This window comes from Silurus aristotelis, assembly GCF_946808225.1.
Source record: "Silurus aristotelis genome assembly, chromosome: 16".
NCBI lineage: Eukaryota > Metazoa > Chordata > Actinopteri > Siluriformes > Siluridae > Silurus > Silurus aristotelis.
This window is the reverse complement of record NC_139589.1, coordinates 12,774,385-12,792,474: the sequence shown is the minus strand read 5'-3', so window position 1 is coordinate 12,792,474 and position 18,090 is coordinate 12,774,385. Positions and strand designations below refer to the sequence as shown.

Here is an 18,090-nt window from a genome sequence, read left to right as displayed (position 1 = left end):
TACACCTAATACTGTAGAGCGTCCAAAAATATGTGTCCTTGTAACCATTTCCAGTATAAAAGCTATAAACCGTCGTTCCCTCATTAGCTTGCCTTGTTTCTGATAAAGCACAGTTGACAGATACGAAGACTCCCACCAAAAATACACTTTTTAGTACAAAAATAAATCATCGTAACATCAGCTACAAGTGTTTCTTCCTTATAAAATATCCATCTACATGGACTATCCCCATGTACGTTGTTGCTATAGAAACAATAACGCTTTTAGCACCTAGCTGTTTTTCCTTACTGTCAGCACTGCTGTCAGATCTGCTGTTAGAGAAACTTAATCAACACCTTTTGACTAATCAGATTCAAGAGCTGTAGTATTACAATTCTGAGATCACAGTATCAAAAACAGTTCCGCATAGAACAACTACAGAAAATTATTTAAAAGCAAGTTCTATCGTTATTTAAACATCAGAAATGTAGTAAAACTAGAAGAAGAAGAAGCAGATAATTTTACTTCAACATCACTGGTGTCTGCACTGAGTAGCAGATACTTGAGAGTTGCAGAGCTTCTGAGTGTTATTTCTAATATAATGTACAGGTACCAATAAAACTACCTATACTAATAATCACAAAAAAAGTGCACTGGGATCCAAATGAACACAATATGAATATTGTTATGTTGTATCATCCTGTGTAGCACGGTCATTTTCTTTAATTCAAGGTAATCACAGAAAATAATCGAAAGGAATCCCAGCTAATCTGGCAACACTGACCCTGTGTCCCTTGAGAAAGTTCCAGCACTGGCAATACTACCCGGGCCCCTCACTTCCCTTTTCCTCTGGTCTATAGGGGCTGAGCCACTTCCAGATTCTTTTTTATGCCCCTCCGTATGCCTACAAGCCCTGCTGTGCCCTTCCCATGTGTACAAGCGTACATACTTCAGACCCTGGCAAAGCTCCACTAAGCCACGAACAATGGCAGCCTTTCACACAGGTTGGGCACTAGCTGGGACACAGCCAAGCTCCTAAAACCCAGTCAATATTTGGTATTTAAACGCATTTTCAAAAATCTAAGAAATCCACGAATCGACAGTAAAGTGAAGAATGGAAAAGACTGTTTGTGTATATATATATATATATATATATATATATATATATATATATATATATATATATATATATATGTGTGTGTGTGTGTGTGTGTGTGTGGTTGGTGGGGGTGTTGGTGGATTGGGGGGTATGGCAGGTAAACGTAGTAAACAATGCCCACATAGCACCAACCAACACCACAGAGCAGCTATCACAACATGAGCTTTTCACAGACCGCAGAAATGGAGAAAGGCTTTGTGTTTTAATTGGGGATTAAAATTAAGATGAGACATAAAGAGAAACATTTGAGGACTTTTGAGAGGACTCAAGATTTCACACTGTACTAATAGCCCACTACACGTGCATTGAAACAAGGTGTGGCTCACTTACAGGCCAGAAATCTTGCAAGCTTTATAAGAAAAAGTGTTTCACATCTGTCACTCAGTGCTTTCGGAAGGAATTATCCAGGATTAAAACAGCACTGTGGAGCGGTTCCGCTCTTCTCCGAGATTCTTCTCTCCAGCTGTTGAGTGCTTAGATCTATCTGATAGATCTCTTTGATGGCTGAAGGTATCGGCTTCCATGGCACCACATACACAAACACCCTGAAGATTAAGACTGGAATTTAATACTGATTCTCCACTGATCCGTCTCTGAAGCAATAAATAAACAACACACATTGTCAATACTGGGTGATTTCCTCACAAAAAGAAAAAATCCTTATAGCAATTTGCCTAACATAATAAATCAAACAGAAATCTTTCTTTAAGGACACATCTAACTAACAAAGTATCCAGACATTTTTTGCAAAGCATGGTGGAAGAACTGAATCAGAAAAAAATAATAAGCTTTCTCAAGAAGTTTTTAGTTAAAAAAACATGCAAACTTGAATTGGCCCAATTTTTGTAATTGCAAGTGGCCCTGACCGCTTTTCGAACGGCACCGAAACCCTGTGAGAGCATAATGTAAAGACGGAGGAAGGGGGGACTCGCATGTGAATGGCTGCTTAAAGCTTCCACACACTTTAGCATTAAAACTAAAGCAGCAGCTCTTTTCTAAAGCCCCTGAAGAATTTCAACACTAGGCAATAGAACAAGGCTCCTTTTTAATGTCAAACATAAAATGCAAATCACAGTGTGATTAAAATGAGAGGTAGATCAATCTTTTTTTTTTTAAGTATTTTATGAGTTCAAACAAACACACACTTGGTCACATGCTAGAAAAAGACATACTATTATAAAATATTATGAATAACTATATATATATATATATATATATATATATATATATATATATATATATATATATATATATATATATATATATAAAACAATACACAATATTACAATATGGTGGTACTGCATATCGGTAGGGTTGGGGGGTAGAGTAGGCTTGACGAGGTTTAGAAAAAAATCTAAAGACAAGTTTTACAGTATCAAGTTAAGAAAAAATACTCTGTCTTGTTGGTTTAGGATATCAATGATGGAATGGCATAATGGAGAATAGTTACTGTTACCAACCCTGGTGTAGATAACTTTCCAATATCAGTATATGCCCGAGTGTTTTTTTTTTTGGGGTTTTTTTTTTTATCTTGTAACACTGCAATATATAAAGGATTCCTAATTTTGTTTACTAAAAAACAACAAATCATACTTGTATTATAATAAATTAACATCTACAAACAAGATAATTCCTGTTTTCACTTACATTATAGCAGCTATAACCAGTAGTTCTCTCACAAGCATAATACTGTAATACTAAATAGCTTCAATTCCTCAGTCTTGAAAAAATTTTCATGTCAGAAAAAAAGACAGCTTCACTTCTCTCTGTTACCAAGCACAGGAGATTCCTTCCATAAATAAAAAACTTTCTTTCGGCTTCTCCCGTTAAGGGTCGCCACAGCGGATCCTCCGCACGTTTGATTTGGCACGTTTTACGCTGGATGCCCTTCCTAACGCAACCCTCCCCAATTTTTCCGGGTTTGGGACCGGCACTAAGAGTGGCTGGGGATGGTTCCCTAACCGGGGATCGAACCCGGGTCGCAGCGGTGAGAGCGCTGCATCTTAACCACTAGACCACCAGGGGACCAGATTCCTTCCATAAATGCTAGTTAAAAAAAAGACCATTTGTATGAAATCAAATTTAACCACACTACTATTTCTCACAATGACTGTACAATTTAGTGCATGTGTTTCTTTAAAACATCATTAAACATATTAAAAATCTAATTAAAAACTATTTTAATGTACATCATCAAATTCAGCCACCAAACAGATACATTAATATTTCTCAGCATGCCGGGCTAAATCTTGGATTTGATCTTTTGTAACAGTCTTTCTAATGCCTGTAATTTGTGCACATTGATGAGCTATGCTTTAAGATGTAGCTGCTACAGATCTGCTGAAGGGGTTGGATGGAAGGCAGAAAAAGTCACGAAACATGACTTTGAATCCAAAATACTAAATAATTAGAGATTAAAACATCACGGCATCCACAAATTGTAATTTTTTATTTATTTTTTTAAGTTTAATGGTCTGCTGATAGCATGTAGCTTTCATGTCAGTGTCTGTTAATGAGGAGCGATCGTGACTCATTTCGGGTGGGGTTATGACTGACGGATGGCCAGATTCGGGGCCCCAAGGTCATGACAGACAGCACTGCTACATTATTCAGCTCAGTCAGATTTGGATTAGGCCACTGGGTGAGCGCATGAATGCGAATGAGAGACACTCATTTAGAGTAGCTCATTTATTTACCAGAGGGGCCTCATTGTGCCAAGATAAAATGCAGGCAGGGTGCCACTAACACACACTCACAGAGCCAGCACCCCTGTGCGTGCACAGCCTCTAAGACAAGGTTTGCCCTGAGGTTGCACCCTACCCAGAGCCCAGGGCTGCTTAGTTGATGGTTAACACAGACCCTGGTGCTGTTAGTGCTAAATGCGCGAGCTCGGCATGCGCCCCTCTCATGAGCAAACCCCCGGCTGGGCCGCACCACTGCTCAGGGCCACTCCGGGCCTCAGCCTTTGTGTTTGCTCAGCATGGGGCACAGGGAACAGGGAGCTGAGGAAGCCCCATGGCAACTGAGCAAGAAACCTGGGAATGGGGAAGAGCTCGTTTCAGAAACAAACTATGGACTCCTGCAAAGAGCTGTGAACACTACGGCTGCCAGTTTAAATGTGTTCTCAGGGCCAAACTTTTCTAAAAGGATGGGATACTTAAGAGTTATATAATCCTCCTACAAGCAAGGGTTTGCAAACCTTTTGCAGTCAGGGACCCGTTAACTGCAAAACAAACTTCACAGATTTTTACAAACTTTCAAGGATCAGCCTTATAATTCGAATGGGTACAATAACAAATATTTCCTTTATTTACAAGAGCCATGCAGTTTTTCATGAACATTCTACCAATCCAACTTTATTTATTGGCACCTTGTTTTTCAGTTATTGAGGTGTGGATTAAATTCATTAAGTTCAACAGACCAGTCAAACAGACTAATAAATATTTTGAAAAAATCAATGACTAATTGGTTGTGATTTTCATCGCTACAACTGAAAAAAAAAAAAAAAACATACCCTGTGGCTCTGCTTTGCCTCAAGACAATATTTTGATGCCTTATATAGACTTAAAAGTATGCATTTATGCAGTGTCACATTGTTGAACTAGTAATGTGCTGGGGGTTTTTTACATATCATTTTAAAACATTTTATTAAGATTGAGAACATTGTCATAAATAAATAAGGCATTATATTAAATTGACATTGATTAGTATGAAAAACGACATTACTACAACAAACTACAAGGCAAGTGTAATGGTTCTATACACAGTCAAAGGAAACTCAGTCACATTGTATATGTACATTTAATTTTAATATATTTTTTTCACTAAAAGGTTATTTATTTGAATTTTTTTTTTTTAAGTTTCAGATAAGTTTCACTTAGTTTTAGGAGATTTCGTCCTTACTTTTTAGTTTTTTTAACATCTTTTTAAAAATAAAACATCATTGATGGAGGAGTTAAGGAGGAAGGAATATACTTTTATCTCTTAAGTTAACAAAACAAAACAATCAAAAAAATTCCATGTGTCATGTTAGACAAACGATAGAGAACCCACAAAGTGTTAACTATTCTAAAACAAAGATTTCCTTTATTGGAAAGCTTTCAGTTACAGCTTTACCGCTGTTACTAGATGTGGTAGCGCAGTGGTTAAGATGTTGGCCTTCTGATCAGAAGGTTATGAGTTCTAATCCCACCACCACCGAACTGCTACTGCTGGGCCTTTAAACGATGCCCTTAACCCTCATCTGCTCAATTGTATGAATGAGATAATTGTAAGTCACTCTGGATAAGGGTGTCTGCCAAATGCTGTAAATGGAAACTCCTTTCATAAATACCAAATAAACCTCCATTTGAAGAAAATGTCACCAAACTCTACATTTTTATACGTTAAAAAAAAACAAGAAAAGTTGTTCTAAATATATTTAATATTAGAAAATTATGTTGTGTGTCCCTTATTCCATCCCTAAAAATAAACTGTTAATTTTTAAGAAAATGTCACCAAACTCTACATTTTTATACGTTAAAAAAAAACAAGAAAAGTTGTTCTAAATATATTTAATATTAGAAAATTATGTTGTGTGTCCCTTATTCCATCCCTAAAAATAAACTGTTAATTTTGAAACAATAATTTAATTCTTAGCTGGTCTCTTCGTTAAACATTTTATTTTACGCATTTTAATTTCATTATACTCATCTGTTTAAATGTATACAATGAAAATAAATCAATCAATACATCTAGATTCTGCAGTTTAGTAAGCATACTCGTTCTGTTTATGTTTTATTTGCTTTTGAACGTGTAAATGCCTGCTCTAATACATGAGCAATGATGCTTGATATTTGTCCCAAGAAAGTACTTGTATATAACAATTTTAAAGTTTTGATGCTACCTGGACTCTATATCCTAGCAGCACAGACACCGTCTTAAATCAAGCTTGTCTCTGCAGTCTCTTCCTGATGTTTAACTGAGTACAATAACAATATTAGTTACTTCAAATATCGCGATATATTATACAACTCATCATCATTACATATCTACTTTAAATCAATAACAGCAGCATTTTAAATGACAGTTACAAAAGCACAAAAAACTTAAGAGTTATAGCTGATGCTAGATTCAGTACTGACTCAATACTGAATAATATCTTTTTCCCTTTCATTAGTGCCGAATCGGTAAAAAAGCTGTTGCTGCGTAGACGCCCTGTTTGTCATTATTTTTCTTTCCAGCTAACGAGCCTAAAATGGAAATAATCCTGACTGAGCTACTTGATTTTGCATATGGAAAAACATTGTTATCTGACATCACACATGACATCATCTGATCCATAAATATGTCAAAATTCAATTTAATAATATACAGAGTTTACCATTAAGGAGTATATCACAGAAAGAGATCCTTGTTATAAATGTCTACATTCAGTTACCCAGGCACACTAATACAACAAAACACCAGGAAGGCTTTCCAGTTAAAAATTATCTATAAACAAACCCTAATTGTACCTGATTGACCCTAATTGGTCAATCTGCAAAAACAGCAATGCTTTTTATGAATAAAAATAAATAAAATAAAAAAATCTAGAGTGAATAAAAGTCATCGAAATATGTACTGGAGTTTCAAATCGTCACAATGACCTATCATTTTAAAGATCAATACATAATCAAAATCTTGTTTTATTACAACAATTGCAATAAAATTGCAATTTTATTTTTATTATTATTACATTAATAATAAGTACCATTAAGTTTTTCAAGTGCTGCACTGGTAAGGTAGATCATTTTTAAACAGTGCTTTTGAGCTCAAGAGTGCATTCTATGTTTATTCTATGTAACACTGTTAGACTTATAGTCCTTAACATTCTGATGTTCATTCTGATGTGCATCTTTGAGAGCAACATTTAAATTGTATACCTGATTAACTGACCATCATTAGAACAACAAAACTGTTAATGAGGAATTTAGATGTGTGCATGTGTGTGTGTGTGTGTGTGTGTGTGTGTGTGTGTGTGTGTGTGTGTGTGTGTGTGTGTGTGTGTGCGTGCGTGTGCATTTGTGCCGGCAAAAAATAAAATCAATCCTATGCAATTTAATTGAAAATGTTTCATATTCTGCTGCTATGTTTGGGCAATATTGCATTATTATTTTGATACATATAAAATTGACTCCAGCATTAATTACAGAAACAGTAAGATAACTAAAATATATATATTTTTATACAGAGTGACTTCAAAGTCTTCTTTTCTTAGGTAATTAAGCATTTATGTATTTATTGCAGACAACTGGTTAGAAAGCTCTACTGCATTCTGTTATCAAGCATCAATGTTGTAGCACGTCATGGACTGTAAGAATCAGATACATTGAGGAAATTTCTACCCTATGGGAACATCTTCGCAAAGCGTTTTGCTGAGTTCTCTTAAAGCGCAACTCTGTCATAAGAAACTTGTGAATTTTAATCATGTGTATATACAGTTTTCAATGCCTAAAGGGACCTTGCATTGAGGTTCCTACACTGTCAGCATTCGGTTCAACCAAGTACAGACAATGTTCCTTCAATGGTAAGAGACATCTGTACAACCTCAACAACATTACTCTGTAATTATGTTCCTCTTAATAAAGTTACAGAAGATGCATATTTGGGTTTGTACCTTGAAACCCAGGTAAGAACATGTGTAAGCTATACACAGCAAAAACAAGGTGAATAGCATCTGAACAGAAAAAAATCCTGTTGTTGAATGAATAGTTTTCGCAAAGCCTGGAAGCTTCAAAATACTGCAGTGAATATTGTGTTTTAGGTGTTCTTTACACCCCTTCGCTGAGGGTTTGATAGACAAAATAAAGCAAAGACATTACAAGGGATCGAGAAAAATTATTCTGAAAGTTTTATTATTTTTTGGTTTTTTTTTTTTTTTTTTTTGTGAATCTTGTTGCACAAGTCCATAATCATGAATGTGTACAAAAGAAAATGAAACTGCTAAAGATTTTCAAAGAAAACCACCAAACTGTACTTCTGCCTTTCGCCGTGGTGCTGCCATCCTGTGTGTATACACTATTTAGAACTATTTTAATGTAGTATGTAATTGCATAAGGACCACTTACAAGGTAAAAACCCATGCATGGTCCCAGATGTTCCAGTTCTTTTTGGAAGCTTAGTTTCTGAGAGCATAGTGAATTTGATTTTCATGTGTACAGGACTAGTTGCAGGAGATCGGGGTTAACCCGTTTGTGTGTGTGTGTGTGTGTGTGTGTGTGTGTGTGTGTGTGTGTGTGTGTGTGTGTGTGTGTGTGTGTGTGTGTCGTGTCCGCGCGCACTTACCGGGGATTCGTGCGGTTCCAGTAGACGGCGTATCGGTCGGCTACGACTTTAGCGGCGGGTTCTTCAGCCAGCACCGACACCCACATTAGCACAGCCGCGATCAGCAGCATCCCCACCGGAGCCATCTCCAACAACCAGGAGCGCGCAACTCAGTCCTGACACGGACACGCACCGGGGTCTGTCCAGGGCACGAGCGCCAGAAGCAGAAAGTAAAACCTCACACCGGTGAGCCAACTCACATGTGATCAACCTTTCCCCCCTCAATGAACACTTCCACAGGTCTGCGTATAAACTGTTCCCAGTCCGATGAGATCCAAGAACTGCTCCAGTCCCAAAGCAGAATTGCGTGAATGTGACTGCGTGATTAAAGCACCGCTGCAGTGACTGCGTGTCCCTGCCGGCTTTCAGTGTGTAGTCCGATCAGAGTGGAAGCGCATCCCTTCCAGGTGCAGTCAACAAGAGAGACAAGAAACACAAAAATCCAACCCAACCCCAATCGATTTAAGCTGTTCCCAGTCACTTTTTTTTTTTTACAATCCCTTCTACTTCCTCGTTCCAAACTGATTTATTCTGTACCTGGTCACACCGGGAGAGAAGCAAACTTGTCCATTAAAACATGTCGCATGTAAGCACGCACGAGCAACACACACATGCCTGAGAAATCACCAGGGCAGAATGAGCGTGAGCTGCTCCCGGTGCTCTCCGTGTCGCCTCCAAAATGAAAGAGAACGAGAGGAAACGGACAACAGGCAAAAAAACGCTGATCTGCGGCTTGAAAAGCACCTCCGAGTCGCTCTCAGCAGACTGGATTTACGGATCCTGAAACGCGTAAAGTAAGTCAGTCGGAGCGGCGGTACAGAGAAAGTGCATGGCGCACAGCACTGTAGCTGGTCGGAGTGAAGCACCGAGCGCGTGTAGAGACAGAGAGAGACACACACAGAGAGAGAGAGAGAGAGAGAGAGAGAGAGAGAGAGAGAGAGAGAGAGAGAGAGAGAGAGAGAGAGAGAGAGAGAGAGAGAGAGAGAGAGCGCAGAGAGCAGAGAGCAGAGAGCAGAAGGGAGGGGGCGCCCTTTAGGCCTTATTGGTCTGTATGGCGGAATGTTCTTGCTTTCCAAAAGCCACTAAAGAAGGAAGGACTGTGTCCACTGAGCTGCACAGACCCTAAATCAGGGGTCACCAACGTAGTGCCCGTGGGCACCAGGTAGCCCGCAAGGACCACATGAGTATCCTGCAGGCCTTTTCTAAAAATAGCTGTTTCCTACTTTGTTAAATCATTGTTGATAATTATTATGAGAAATTATTAACATGATCAGTGTCTTCACATAGATGAATATAATTAATTATTATTAAAAGGTAAAGGTAGATTAAACAAATGTGTTATTTCAGATCAAACTGAAAACTGTGTGTATCAAACTGGTAGCCCTTCACATTAATCGGTACCCAAGAAGTAGATCTCAGTTACAAAAAGTTTAGTTACTTAAATCATGCAAGCAATTACATACATAATGAACTAAATTAACCATTTAAAAAAATAAAAAATAAAAGACAGTAGGATGACACACGTAAAGATGAACAGAAAGAGAATATTCATATGAAACAACTTGTGAATTTCTGTCATGATAATATTCCTCTGATGGATCCCAAAAAGCATTGGTTAATTTGTTTTAAAGTCCAGAAATACTAACTTTTAATACATTGGCATGAAATCATATGTATAGGGTGTCTTCGGAGGTGGGTGCATGAAACTTTCCCTTCACCTGACCTGGAAAACTCAAACCTGTTACAGCATGACAATGCTTCTTTGCACAAAGCCAGATCCATGAAGACATAGTTTACAAGTTTTGAAGGGGAAGATCTTGACTGACCTGCTAAAGAGCTCTGACCTCAACTTCTGGGATGAATTGGAACACTGAATGCATCCCAGGTCTCATCACCCTACATCAGTGCCTGACATTACTAATGCGCTTGTGGCTGAATGAGCTCAAATCTACACACGCACACTCCAAAATTTAGTCTAGCATCCTTCCAGAGAGTGGTGGTTATTATAAGAGTAAATTGTTAAAATATGGAAAGGGATGTTCCAAAGCCACCTATTAATCTTATGGTCACTTATTTATATATACAGTAGGAGAGGTGACTATAATAAGTTTGAAAAGCCCTACTTTTTTGAGAAGCCCTACTAAATCTTTCCCTATGTAACACCCAGTAACGATCCAATAAACCCTCAAAAAAGCCTTATAAAGTACAGAAAATCAAACAGAGTAAACCGCTGTTGAATCATGTTCAAGTTAATAAATTTAACCTCCACCCAGGCAACTGAGGAATAGTCTCTCATTGTCTGCTTTGTTAGATAAACCTGTATTACCGGTCCACTGCACAATTATACAGTTAACTAATCAGACAATAATGCGGGAGCAGCATAATACAAAATCTAAATCTTCAGCTTCAGTTGAGGGTAGCAAAAAATGTCATAATGTGGGAAAAGTGTGATCTCTGTGACTTTACCTGTGGCATGGTGTAGATACCAGATTGGCTTATATTTCAGAAAGTGCTGATCACTTGGTGCCTTGACACACAACCTTCCCCAGATTTTTAATAATGGTGCAAAACCAGAAACATTTATTCTGCAAAAAAGAACTTCTTAGGAAGGATATAGTAGCTCATATAATCAGTCATTACAACATAGTAGCATGCATATATTAAAGTGTATGGTGGTTTGAATACAGCAGCAGAAGATTGCATTAGTCTCCACTCTTTTCAGACAAGAAAATCGGAAACTATCATTGGCACAGATTCAGCCAAGCTTGGTAGCAGTTCATTGCCTTGATATAATTATTAGGTATGTTTTAACATACTCTCCATTATTGTGTCAGTTGAAAAGCACAAGAGTTTTGTTCTTGGCTGATAGGAGTAAAGATGATGTGGTCTCCCGCTGCTGTAGCTCGTCCAATTCAACGTTTTTCTCCTCACAACATTTTGTAAAGAGTGCTTAATTGAGTTATCATATATTCCTATCAGCTCATCTAATCTGCTCATTATATTCTTATCTTTCACTAATTAACAAGGTATCCAGATTTAGGATGTTTTTCATGTTGCAAATCATTCTGTGGAAGCAGAGCTAAAAAAATGTCTTCATGTCAGACATGGACATTAATTAAAGCTATTCAGTTGTATCATCATGTATGTGCAATGTACTGGAAAAGGTGGGTTGTGTTCTTCATGTTTATAAAATGATCACACATGAATTGGACATTTTTATTAGATATTCATCATAGCAACAATTGTTATTGTTAGTAATTCTTAAGTTCAACTGCAGCATATTTTCATATTCCTGGTGGGTTTGTTTTATTGTCATCCATAAATTGTCAAAAATAAAGTTCATAATTACTTATTTTGTTAAACTGATAGCACAAGTCATTAACTACATTCTAGCTTGGTACATTTTACTTTGAAACAACAGGTTTCTTATTTAAAGCACAGAATGGAGTGCCTTGTTGGCACATTAGAGTGTCATATTTTCACATGTTTGCATTTCTCTGGGTTCTCTGGTTTCCTCTCACTGTCCATAAATACACAGATAGGTGGCTTGAATACACTAAATTGCCATTAGATGTAAATGTTTGTTTGCATTGAGCCCTATGGTGGTCTGGTTGGGTGCAGTCTTGCAAAGTGTTACCAGGATTGGACCTTGATAACTGGAGGCGCATGTAAAAATTAACAAATAATATAAATAACAAATAAGACAAACAAATAATCGAATAAATTAGAAAGCAATTATTGGTATTTTTTAAATTAAACTTTTTAAAGATATATAAAAAAAATTACTTATTAAAAAAGCAAAGAAAACCTAAACAAACAAAATAAAAACAAAACAAATAGTATTTTGGGTGAGAACACAGTTTAAGCAAATCACTAGAAACATTGTAACGTCTTTTTTGTAGTGTTGCATCAAAACCTGTAGAAAATGTTACTGAACATGCTAAATAAATGTTATTTGTTAGTATAGGAACAGATTTTGCTGTTCCTCAACTAACGCTGCATATAAGGTTTTTTTTTAAAGCACATTCCTTGTAAGACAAGTATGTCAAAATAAATGTTGTTAAATTTGTGTAAAATCACATAACCAGTAGCAAGATTTAACTTCTTAAGTTATTTTTTACATACAGGTCTTCTATGTGTTGTGTCACTGAGCTGAAAATTGTAATTACACCAGATATTATCACTTCCTTCTGCCAGATTTGTTACACAGCACTGAAACTGACACCTCTAGGTGTGTTTGGGGTTTGAGAAGCCCACACACGCCCTGCAGTGGAGCCTGTGGAAAAGCATGCATATGTTTGTGTGTATTGTATTTATACAATGTGTATATACACGAATATACATACACGTGTGTGTGTATGTATATATATATATATATATATATATATATATATATATATATATATATATATATATATATATATATATATATATATATATATGTGTGTGTGTGTGTGTGTGTGTGTGTGTGTGTCTACTTAGAACAATGACTCTCTTACACACACACACACACACACACACACACACACACACACACACACACACACACACACACACACACTGCAGGCTGTGTTTTCATTTACAGTAGTAAAACATGTCACTGACAAAATGGCCAGTCTGACAGAAGCTTCCAGTAAAGCATACAATATAAACCAAGGCTGCTTCAAAGAGAGGAGGACCCATCGACCACCTCTGTCTACGGGGGACAGAGATCGCAATTTACACCGAAGCAATATTGCCATCTTTAAGCAAAACTCTCATTCATATGCAGCAACCCGGGTTATTGTGTTAACGTTTATTTGCAGGCAATAAAGCATAAGCATAAATAAAACAAATATATTTCATGATAGAATCCCAGCCCCCTCCCCAAACACCACCAGCACCCATTGTGTAGATGGTAGACTCGATCCCTAATCAATAGTCTACACAGGGATATATGTTGAATGGAAGCTGCACTTCCAGATGTTCAAAGCTAATCTAGTAAATAATTTAGGCCATGTCTCGCTCTGGCCTTGTCAACAATCGCCTAAATAATAATACACTATGTAGCATGTGTCTGAAATGTGTCTTAGCTAAAATAGTTTAAAAAGGAATGGCTTGTCCACTTTGGAGCATCTTGCATGGTCCACCAGTCTGAATGGATAACATGCAAACATCTATTTGTAATCTTACTTCATTTATTTGTTGATCTTAAGTATGCACTTTATCCAAGTGTCCTCTTGTCGAGGAAACATTGGCAACCTGGATTGAACGCCAGTTCATCACAAATCACCACTAATGCACATTCAGGCATACCTAGGGGCACATTAGAATAGTCTGCATACTTGCATGATTTTGGACAAAGAAAGAATCAGATGGAAAACGAACAGTTTTCCATCTGATGATGATGATCCCATGACTGTGATGTGACTCTGCGACACCGCTCTTTAATGTTTGGTTGCAAAAACAATTGGAAACCTTATTCACTGCTGACACAGTAATGCATGAAATATACTGTTTACAACAGGGACTTGTTTTACCAGATATTCCACAAGATTAAATATCTGAAACTATAAATTGGCTCAATGCTGCCATCCTAAATAAATCTGCTTTGGAAATATATAACTTCAAACTGAAAAGTACAAAAGTACACTTATAAGTTAGAAGTATTCTTAAAATATATAAATAAATAAAAAATAAATAGACACTGCCATATAAGGAATAAAATAACCTGTCAAACACTTATAGGAACTAATCAACAATGAGGTAGTGTGATAGAGCGGAGTTGCAGTTATCAACCCGAGCCTGATTTATTTTCCAATAACAGCATGTATTTTATTTTTCCTATAATACAGCAATTTGGCAACGCTAACAGTGTGTTGTTTATCAAAGAATGACATATTGTAAATTTATAGTTGCATGTTGTGGAACATCTTCAGAAAACTTTCTACAGCTCTAAGAATTCTTTTTGAAATTGAGAATAACATAAAAAAAAAAGTGCAATATGTCATGTCACTGAAAAACCACAAAACATAAACTCCTCCTGACCAGTGACAACATTCCACTGATGGAAAACTGAGTGCTTCAAATGCATTTGGAGACTCTTCCATAAATGGTAAATTAACATTGATTGCAATGTCAGCTGTAAACACCATTACACTGATTGCATGTTTTAATCTGTTTGTGAAGTGTATAGTAAATGAGTTGTTACTATGGAAACAGTAACCTATTTAAGCAAATAAATTAATATACACTAAACCTGGATTTGTGCCTGCGCTTCCGTAAGACCTGCTGTTATCGAAATTAATCAACACCTTCTGACCAATCAAGAATTATACAATGGTATTAACTGTTTCTTACGAATTTATTGTTTAATTAATTTGTTAAATATGTTAAGCCAAACATAAGCTTTAAGCAAAAAATAAATGCCTTTGCTCAACATGAAATTATTCAAATTAAGATAACATCGAATTTTTCCTGTCGAGACAAATATATTAACAACTACATATCTTCAGCAAAACCACGGTTACATATGTTACTGGTGGGAAGTATTCCATTTTGTCTACCAGAAACTGCAGATCACTTCATCTTACCCCAGGGTATTGCCTCTGTCTCGCTTCCATCTACTGATGTACTGTAGGTCTACAGTGCTCAAGACAAAGGGGTCTTTATTTAGACAGAAGAGTCTGAAAGAACGGCTGCCATCCCAACCTTTTCTCATACACAACTGTAGATTAAAGCTGGGAGCAAATGTCTGATGTGGATATTATGGGCCAGGGAAATAAAAGAGATTATAAGTGCATTAAAAGCGTTTCTCAGTTTACACCAGTATTGATATGCAACAATAGCAGTTGTCATGAGACCCCCAGCTTATTTGTACCATAAAGGACATTGCTCCAGAGTCTCATTCCATTAGTGAGGGATAAGCTAGAGGTAATCACATAATAACTGCACAATCTGGGTCTTTAAAAAATATTTTACATCCCCCAATAAGCTTCTTTCAAAGAAAATACTTTTCCAAAATGCAATTACTAAAGATAAGCATATTCAGTATTTATGTGGTTTGTGAATGGTGAGCAGATTTGTACAGACAGCTTTGCAAATCTTATAAAATGTAATATTATTAGTACTTTCCAGTCTACAGCATTTTGCTGAGTTTGCTAAATGCATCGTTTAAAATATATATATATATATATATATATATATATATATATATATATATATATATATATATATATATATATATATATAATAATAATTAAATACACAATGTCCTTTAAATGCAGGGAACCAGAATATACAAGTGGGTTGTTACTTTTCACACTATTGTAGCTAGTTTATAATAGAAGTCTATTTCACACCTCAAAATAAAATGCATTAACATGACCTTCTAACTACATTCAGTTGTACTGATCAACCATGACATTAAATCTACCATCCCAATATTGTACCCAAAATCTTACCCCAACAAAACAGCTCTACCTGTTTGAGGCATGGATTCTACAAGACCTTTAAATGTGTGGAATCTGGCATGAAATAATTAGCAGCAGATACTTTAAGTCTTTCAATTTGCGAGGTGGGGAGTAGATACATTTAATGTCTTAGTAAAGCACATCTTATAGATGCTTGTTTAGATTTTATAGGCATATGCACACGGTCAACCAAATAATGGAAAACATGATCAGACCATGATAACTTCTACCACTGCTCCATTTACCAGTCTAGTTATAATGCTCATCATCAGTGAGCCTTGGGTACCCATGACCCTGACACTGGTTCACTGGTTGTAATTTGTTAGACCACTTTTGTTAAGAACTATCCACTGCACACTAGAAACAGCCCACAAGAACTGCCATCCTGACACAACCCAGTGCTCATATCCTTATGTGTGCTAATTCTCACTTTGAACACTTCAGAAATTGCATGCTAACTTGTTTATAATATACCCTTTGTCAGGCAACCAAGATTTTGTTTTGATGGCAGACATTTTAGACAATTCCTTTTGCATTTGTTAAATCCACCTCTATAAGGTTGATTTTCCATGCTTTGCAGCCAGAATACTTGTAAATGTAATATGATTAACATAAAATGAAGACACATTCTCATTTAATTACTTCACAAACCGTGAACGTTTAATTTGTTTATAGCTTTCACACTTCCACATTATTTAAAACATAATGTGTTGAATTCATTTATTATTACATTTATTTTTGCGAACATATAATCGCTGCTGTAAAATCATTTATTTTATAGGAACTAAAACTTCCACCAGCCTCTCTCATTCTTCTCTTTTTGGAAGTTAATAACACAAAATAAACATAGGTTGTCATGTTACCCAGGAAACCACAAAGCATAAACTCCTTTTAAAAAGGTTTTTTTTAGAAGATCGCTACATTACAGCTCATACTTACCCTGACACAGCAGACTTTTAACATTTCATAAATGTTAAATAAATATCTCCTCAGAGAAAGCAGCACCACAACCCTATTTATTTTCTTTGTTAAGCTGCAGTAATCTGTTTATTATTCATTTTAGATTAAGTGAAGCATCTGCCATACTGTAAATGTACAGTTCCTGTAAATGAGCTGTTAAAATAGAAACGATAAGGTATTTACGAGCAAATGAATATAATGCTGTCTTTTGGAGCTGCACTACTGTCAGAACTGCTGTAATGGAAAATGAGATCAGCTTATTTTAGATAGCAATTATAGAATGCTATGGTAAAACTTTTAGATCATTAAAACTATTGCATAAATCAATTAATTGATATTCATTTTAAATGTGGTTTTCATGATGTGCAATGCTATTATATTGTAAAACAATGCTATTAACTTTTAATCCTATTTGCATATTAAAGGCAGATTTAAACAGTCCACCCATAATAATATAAAGAAATGTTTAGTTTAGTAATGACTTTTATTTGGTTTTATTCTTTTTCAAAGCTAAAAAAGCAACCTGATTAGGAAATTGTGCAAATTAGATCATTTTTCTTGCCACATTTTGCATTTAATTTTCAGTTCTGCTAAAAAACTGTGAGAAACCAAAACTTAGCATGGCTGCTTTCTCCTTCCCATCCTGCTAATGTGTCTTTGCCAAACCGCTGGATATCCATGGACTGCTCTGCATGTAGTGCTCTCCCCCGCTGAATGAACTCCTTCTGGCAATGTTTATCAGCTCCCTGGAAAACTCGTTTATGTGTGTGTATCTCAACAAGCTCGGGCTCAAGCAGCTGAAACTCTTAATGTGAGAGACTCCAGCTGGATTCAGGAGAACTGGAAAGTATCATGGATGGAAAGTTCAGGGGTGTCAAGAGAAGAGAAAGAGGGAGAGATAGTGTGAAGGAGAGATGGATGGAGTGATGGATGAGTGTGGCTGTAAGGTCACTGATGGTTTGTGACTGAAGAGGAGTGAGGTTTGTTATTGATTAGTCGCATGTGTTGCAGTGAAAATGGCTGATCCAGATAAGAGTGTGAGTGTGTCTTATAGTTGTGATAGCAGCAATCATTGAGAATACAACACTAGAACAGATACTGTTTACTTAGCAGACTATTATAATGGCACAGAATAAAAAACAAAAAGTTGGACATGTTCATTAAGGGATAGTCAGTGCTTTTAGTGAATTAATTTAT

At 36.4% G+C, this 18,090-nt stretch overlaps 1 protein-coding gene across 1 annotated transcript in view; it reads right to left on the bottom strand.

Moving 5' to 3' along the window:
* efna5a (ephrin-A5a) overlaps window positions 1-9,438 on the bottom strand; it is a 66,941-nt gene extending 57,503 nt beyond the window's left edge. Inside the window, exon 1 of the mRNA XM_083565287.1 lies at window positions 8,444-9,438. Within this exon, the coding sequence (XP_083421413.1) occupies window positions 8,444-8,568 (125 nt within the window). The 5' untranslated portion in view covers window positions 8,569-9,438. The remainder of the gene's footprint in view (window positions 1-8,443) is intronic.
* Window positions 9,439-18,090: the final 8,652 nt, after the last annotated feature.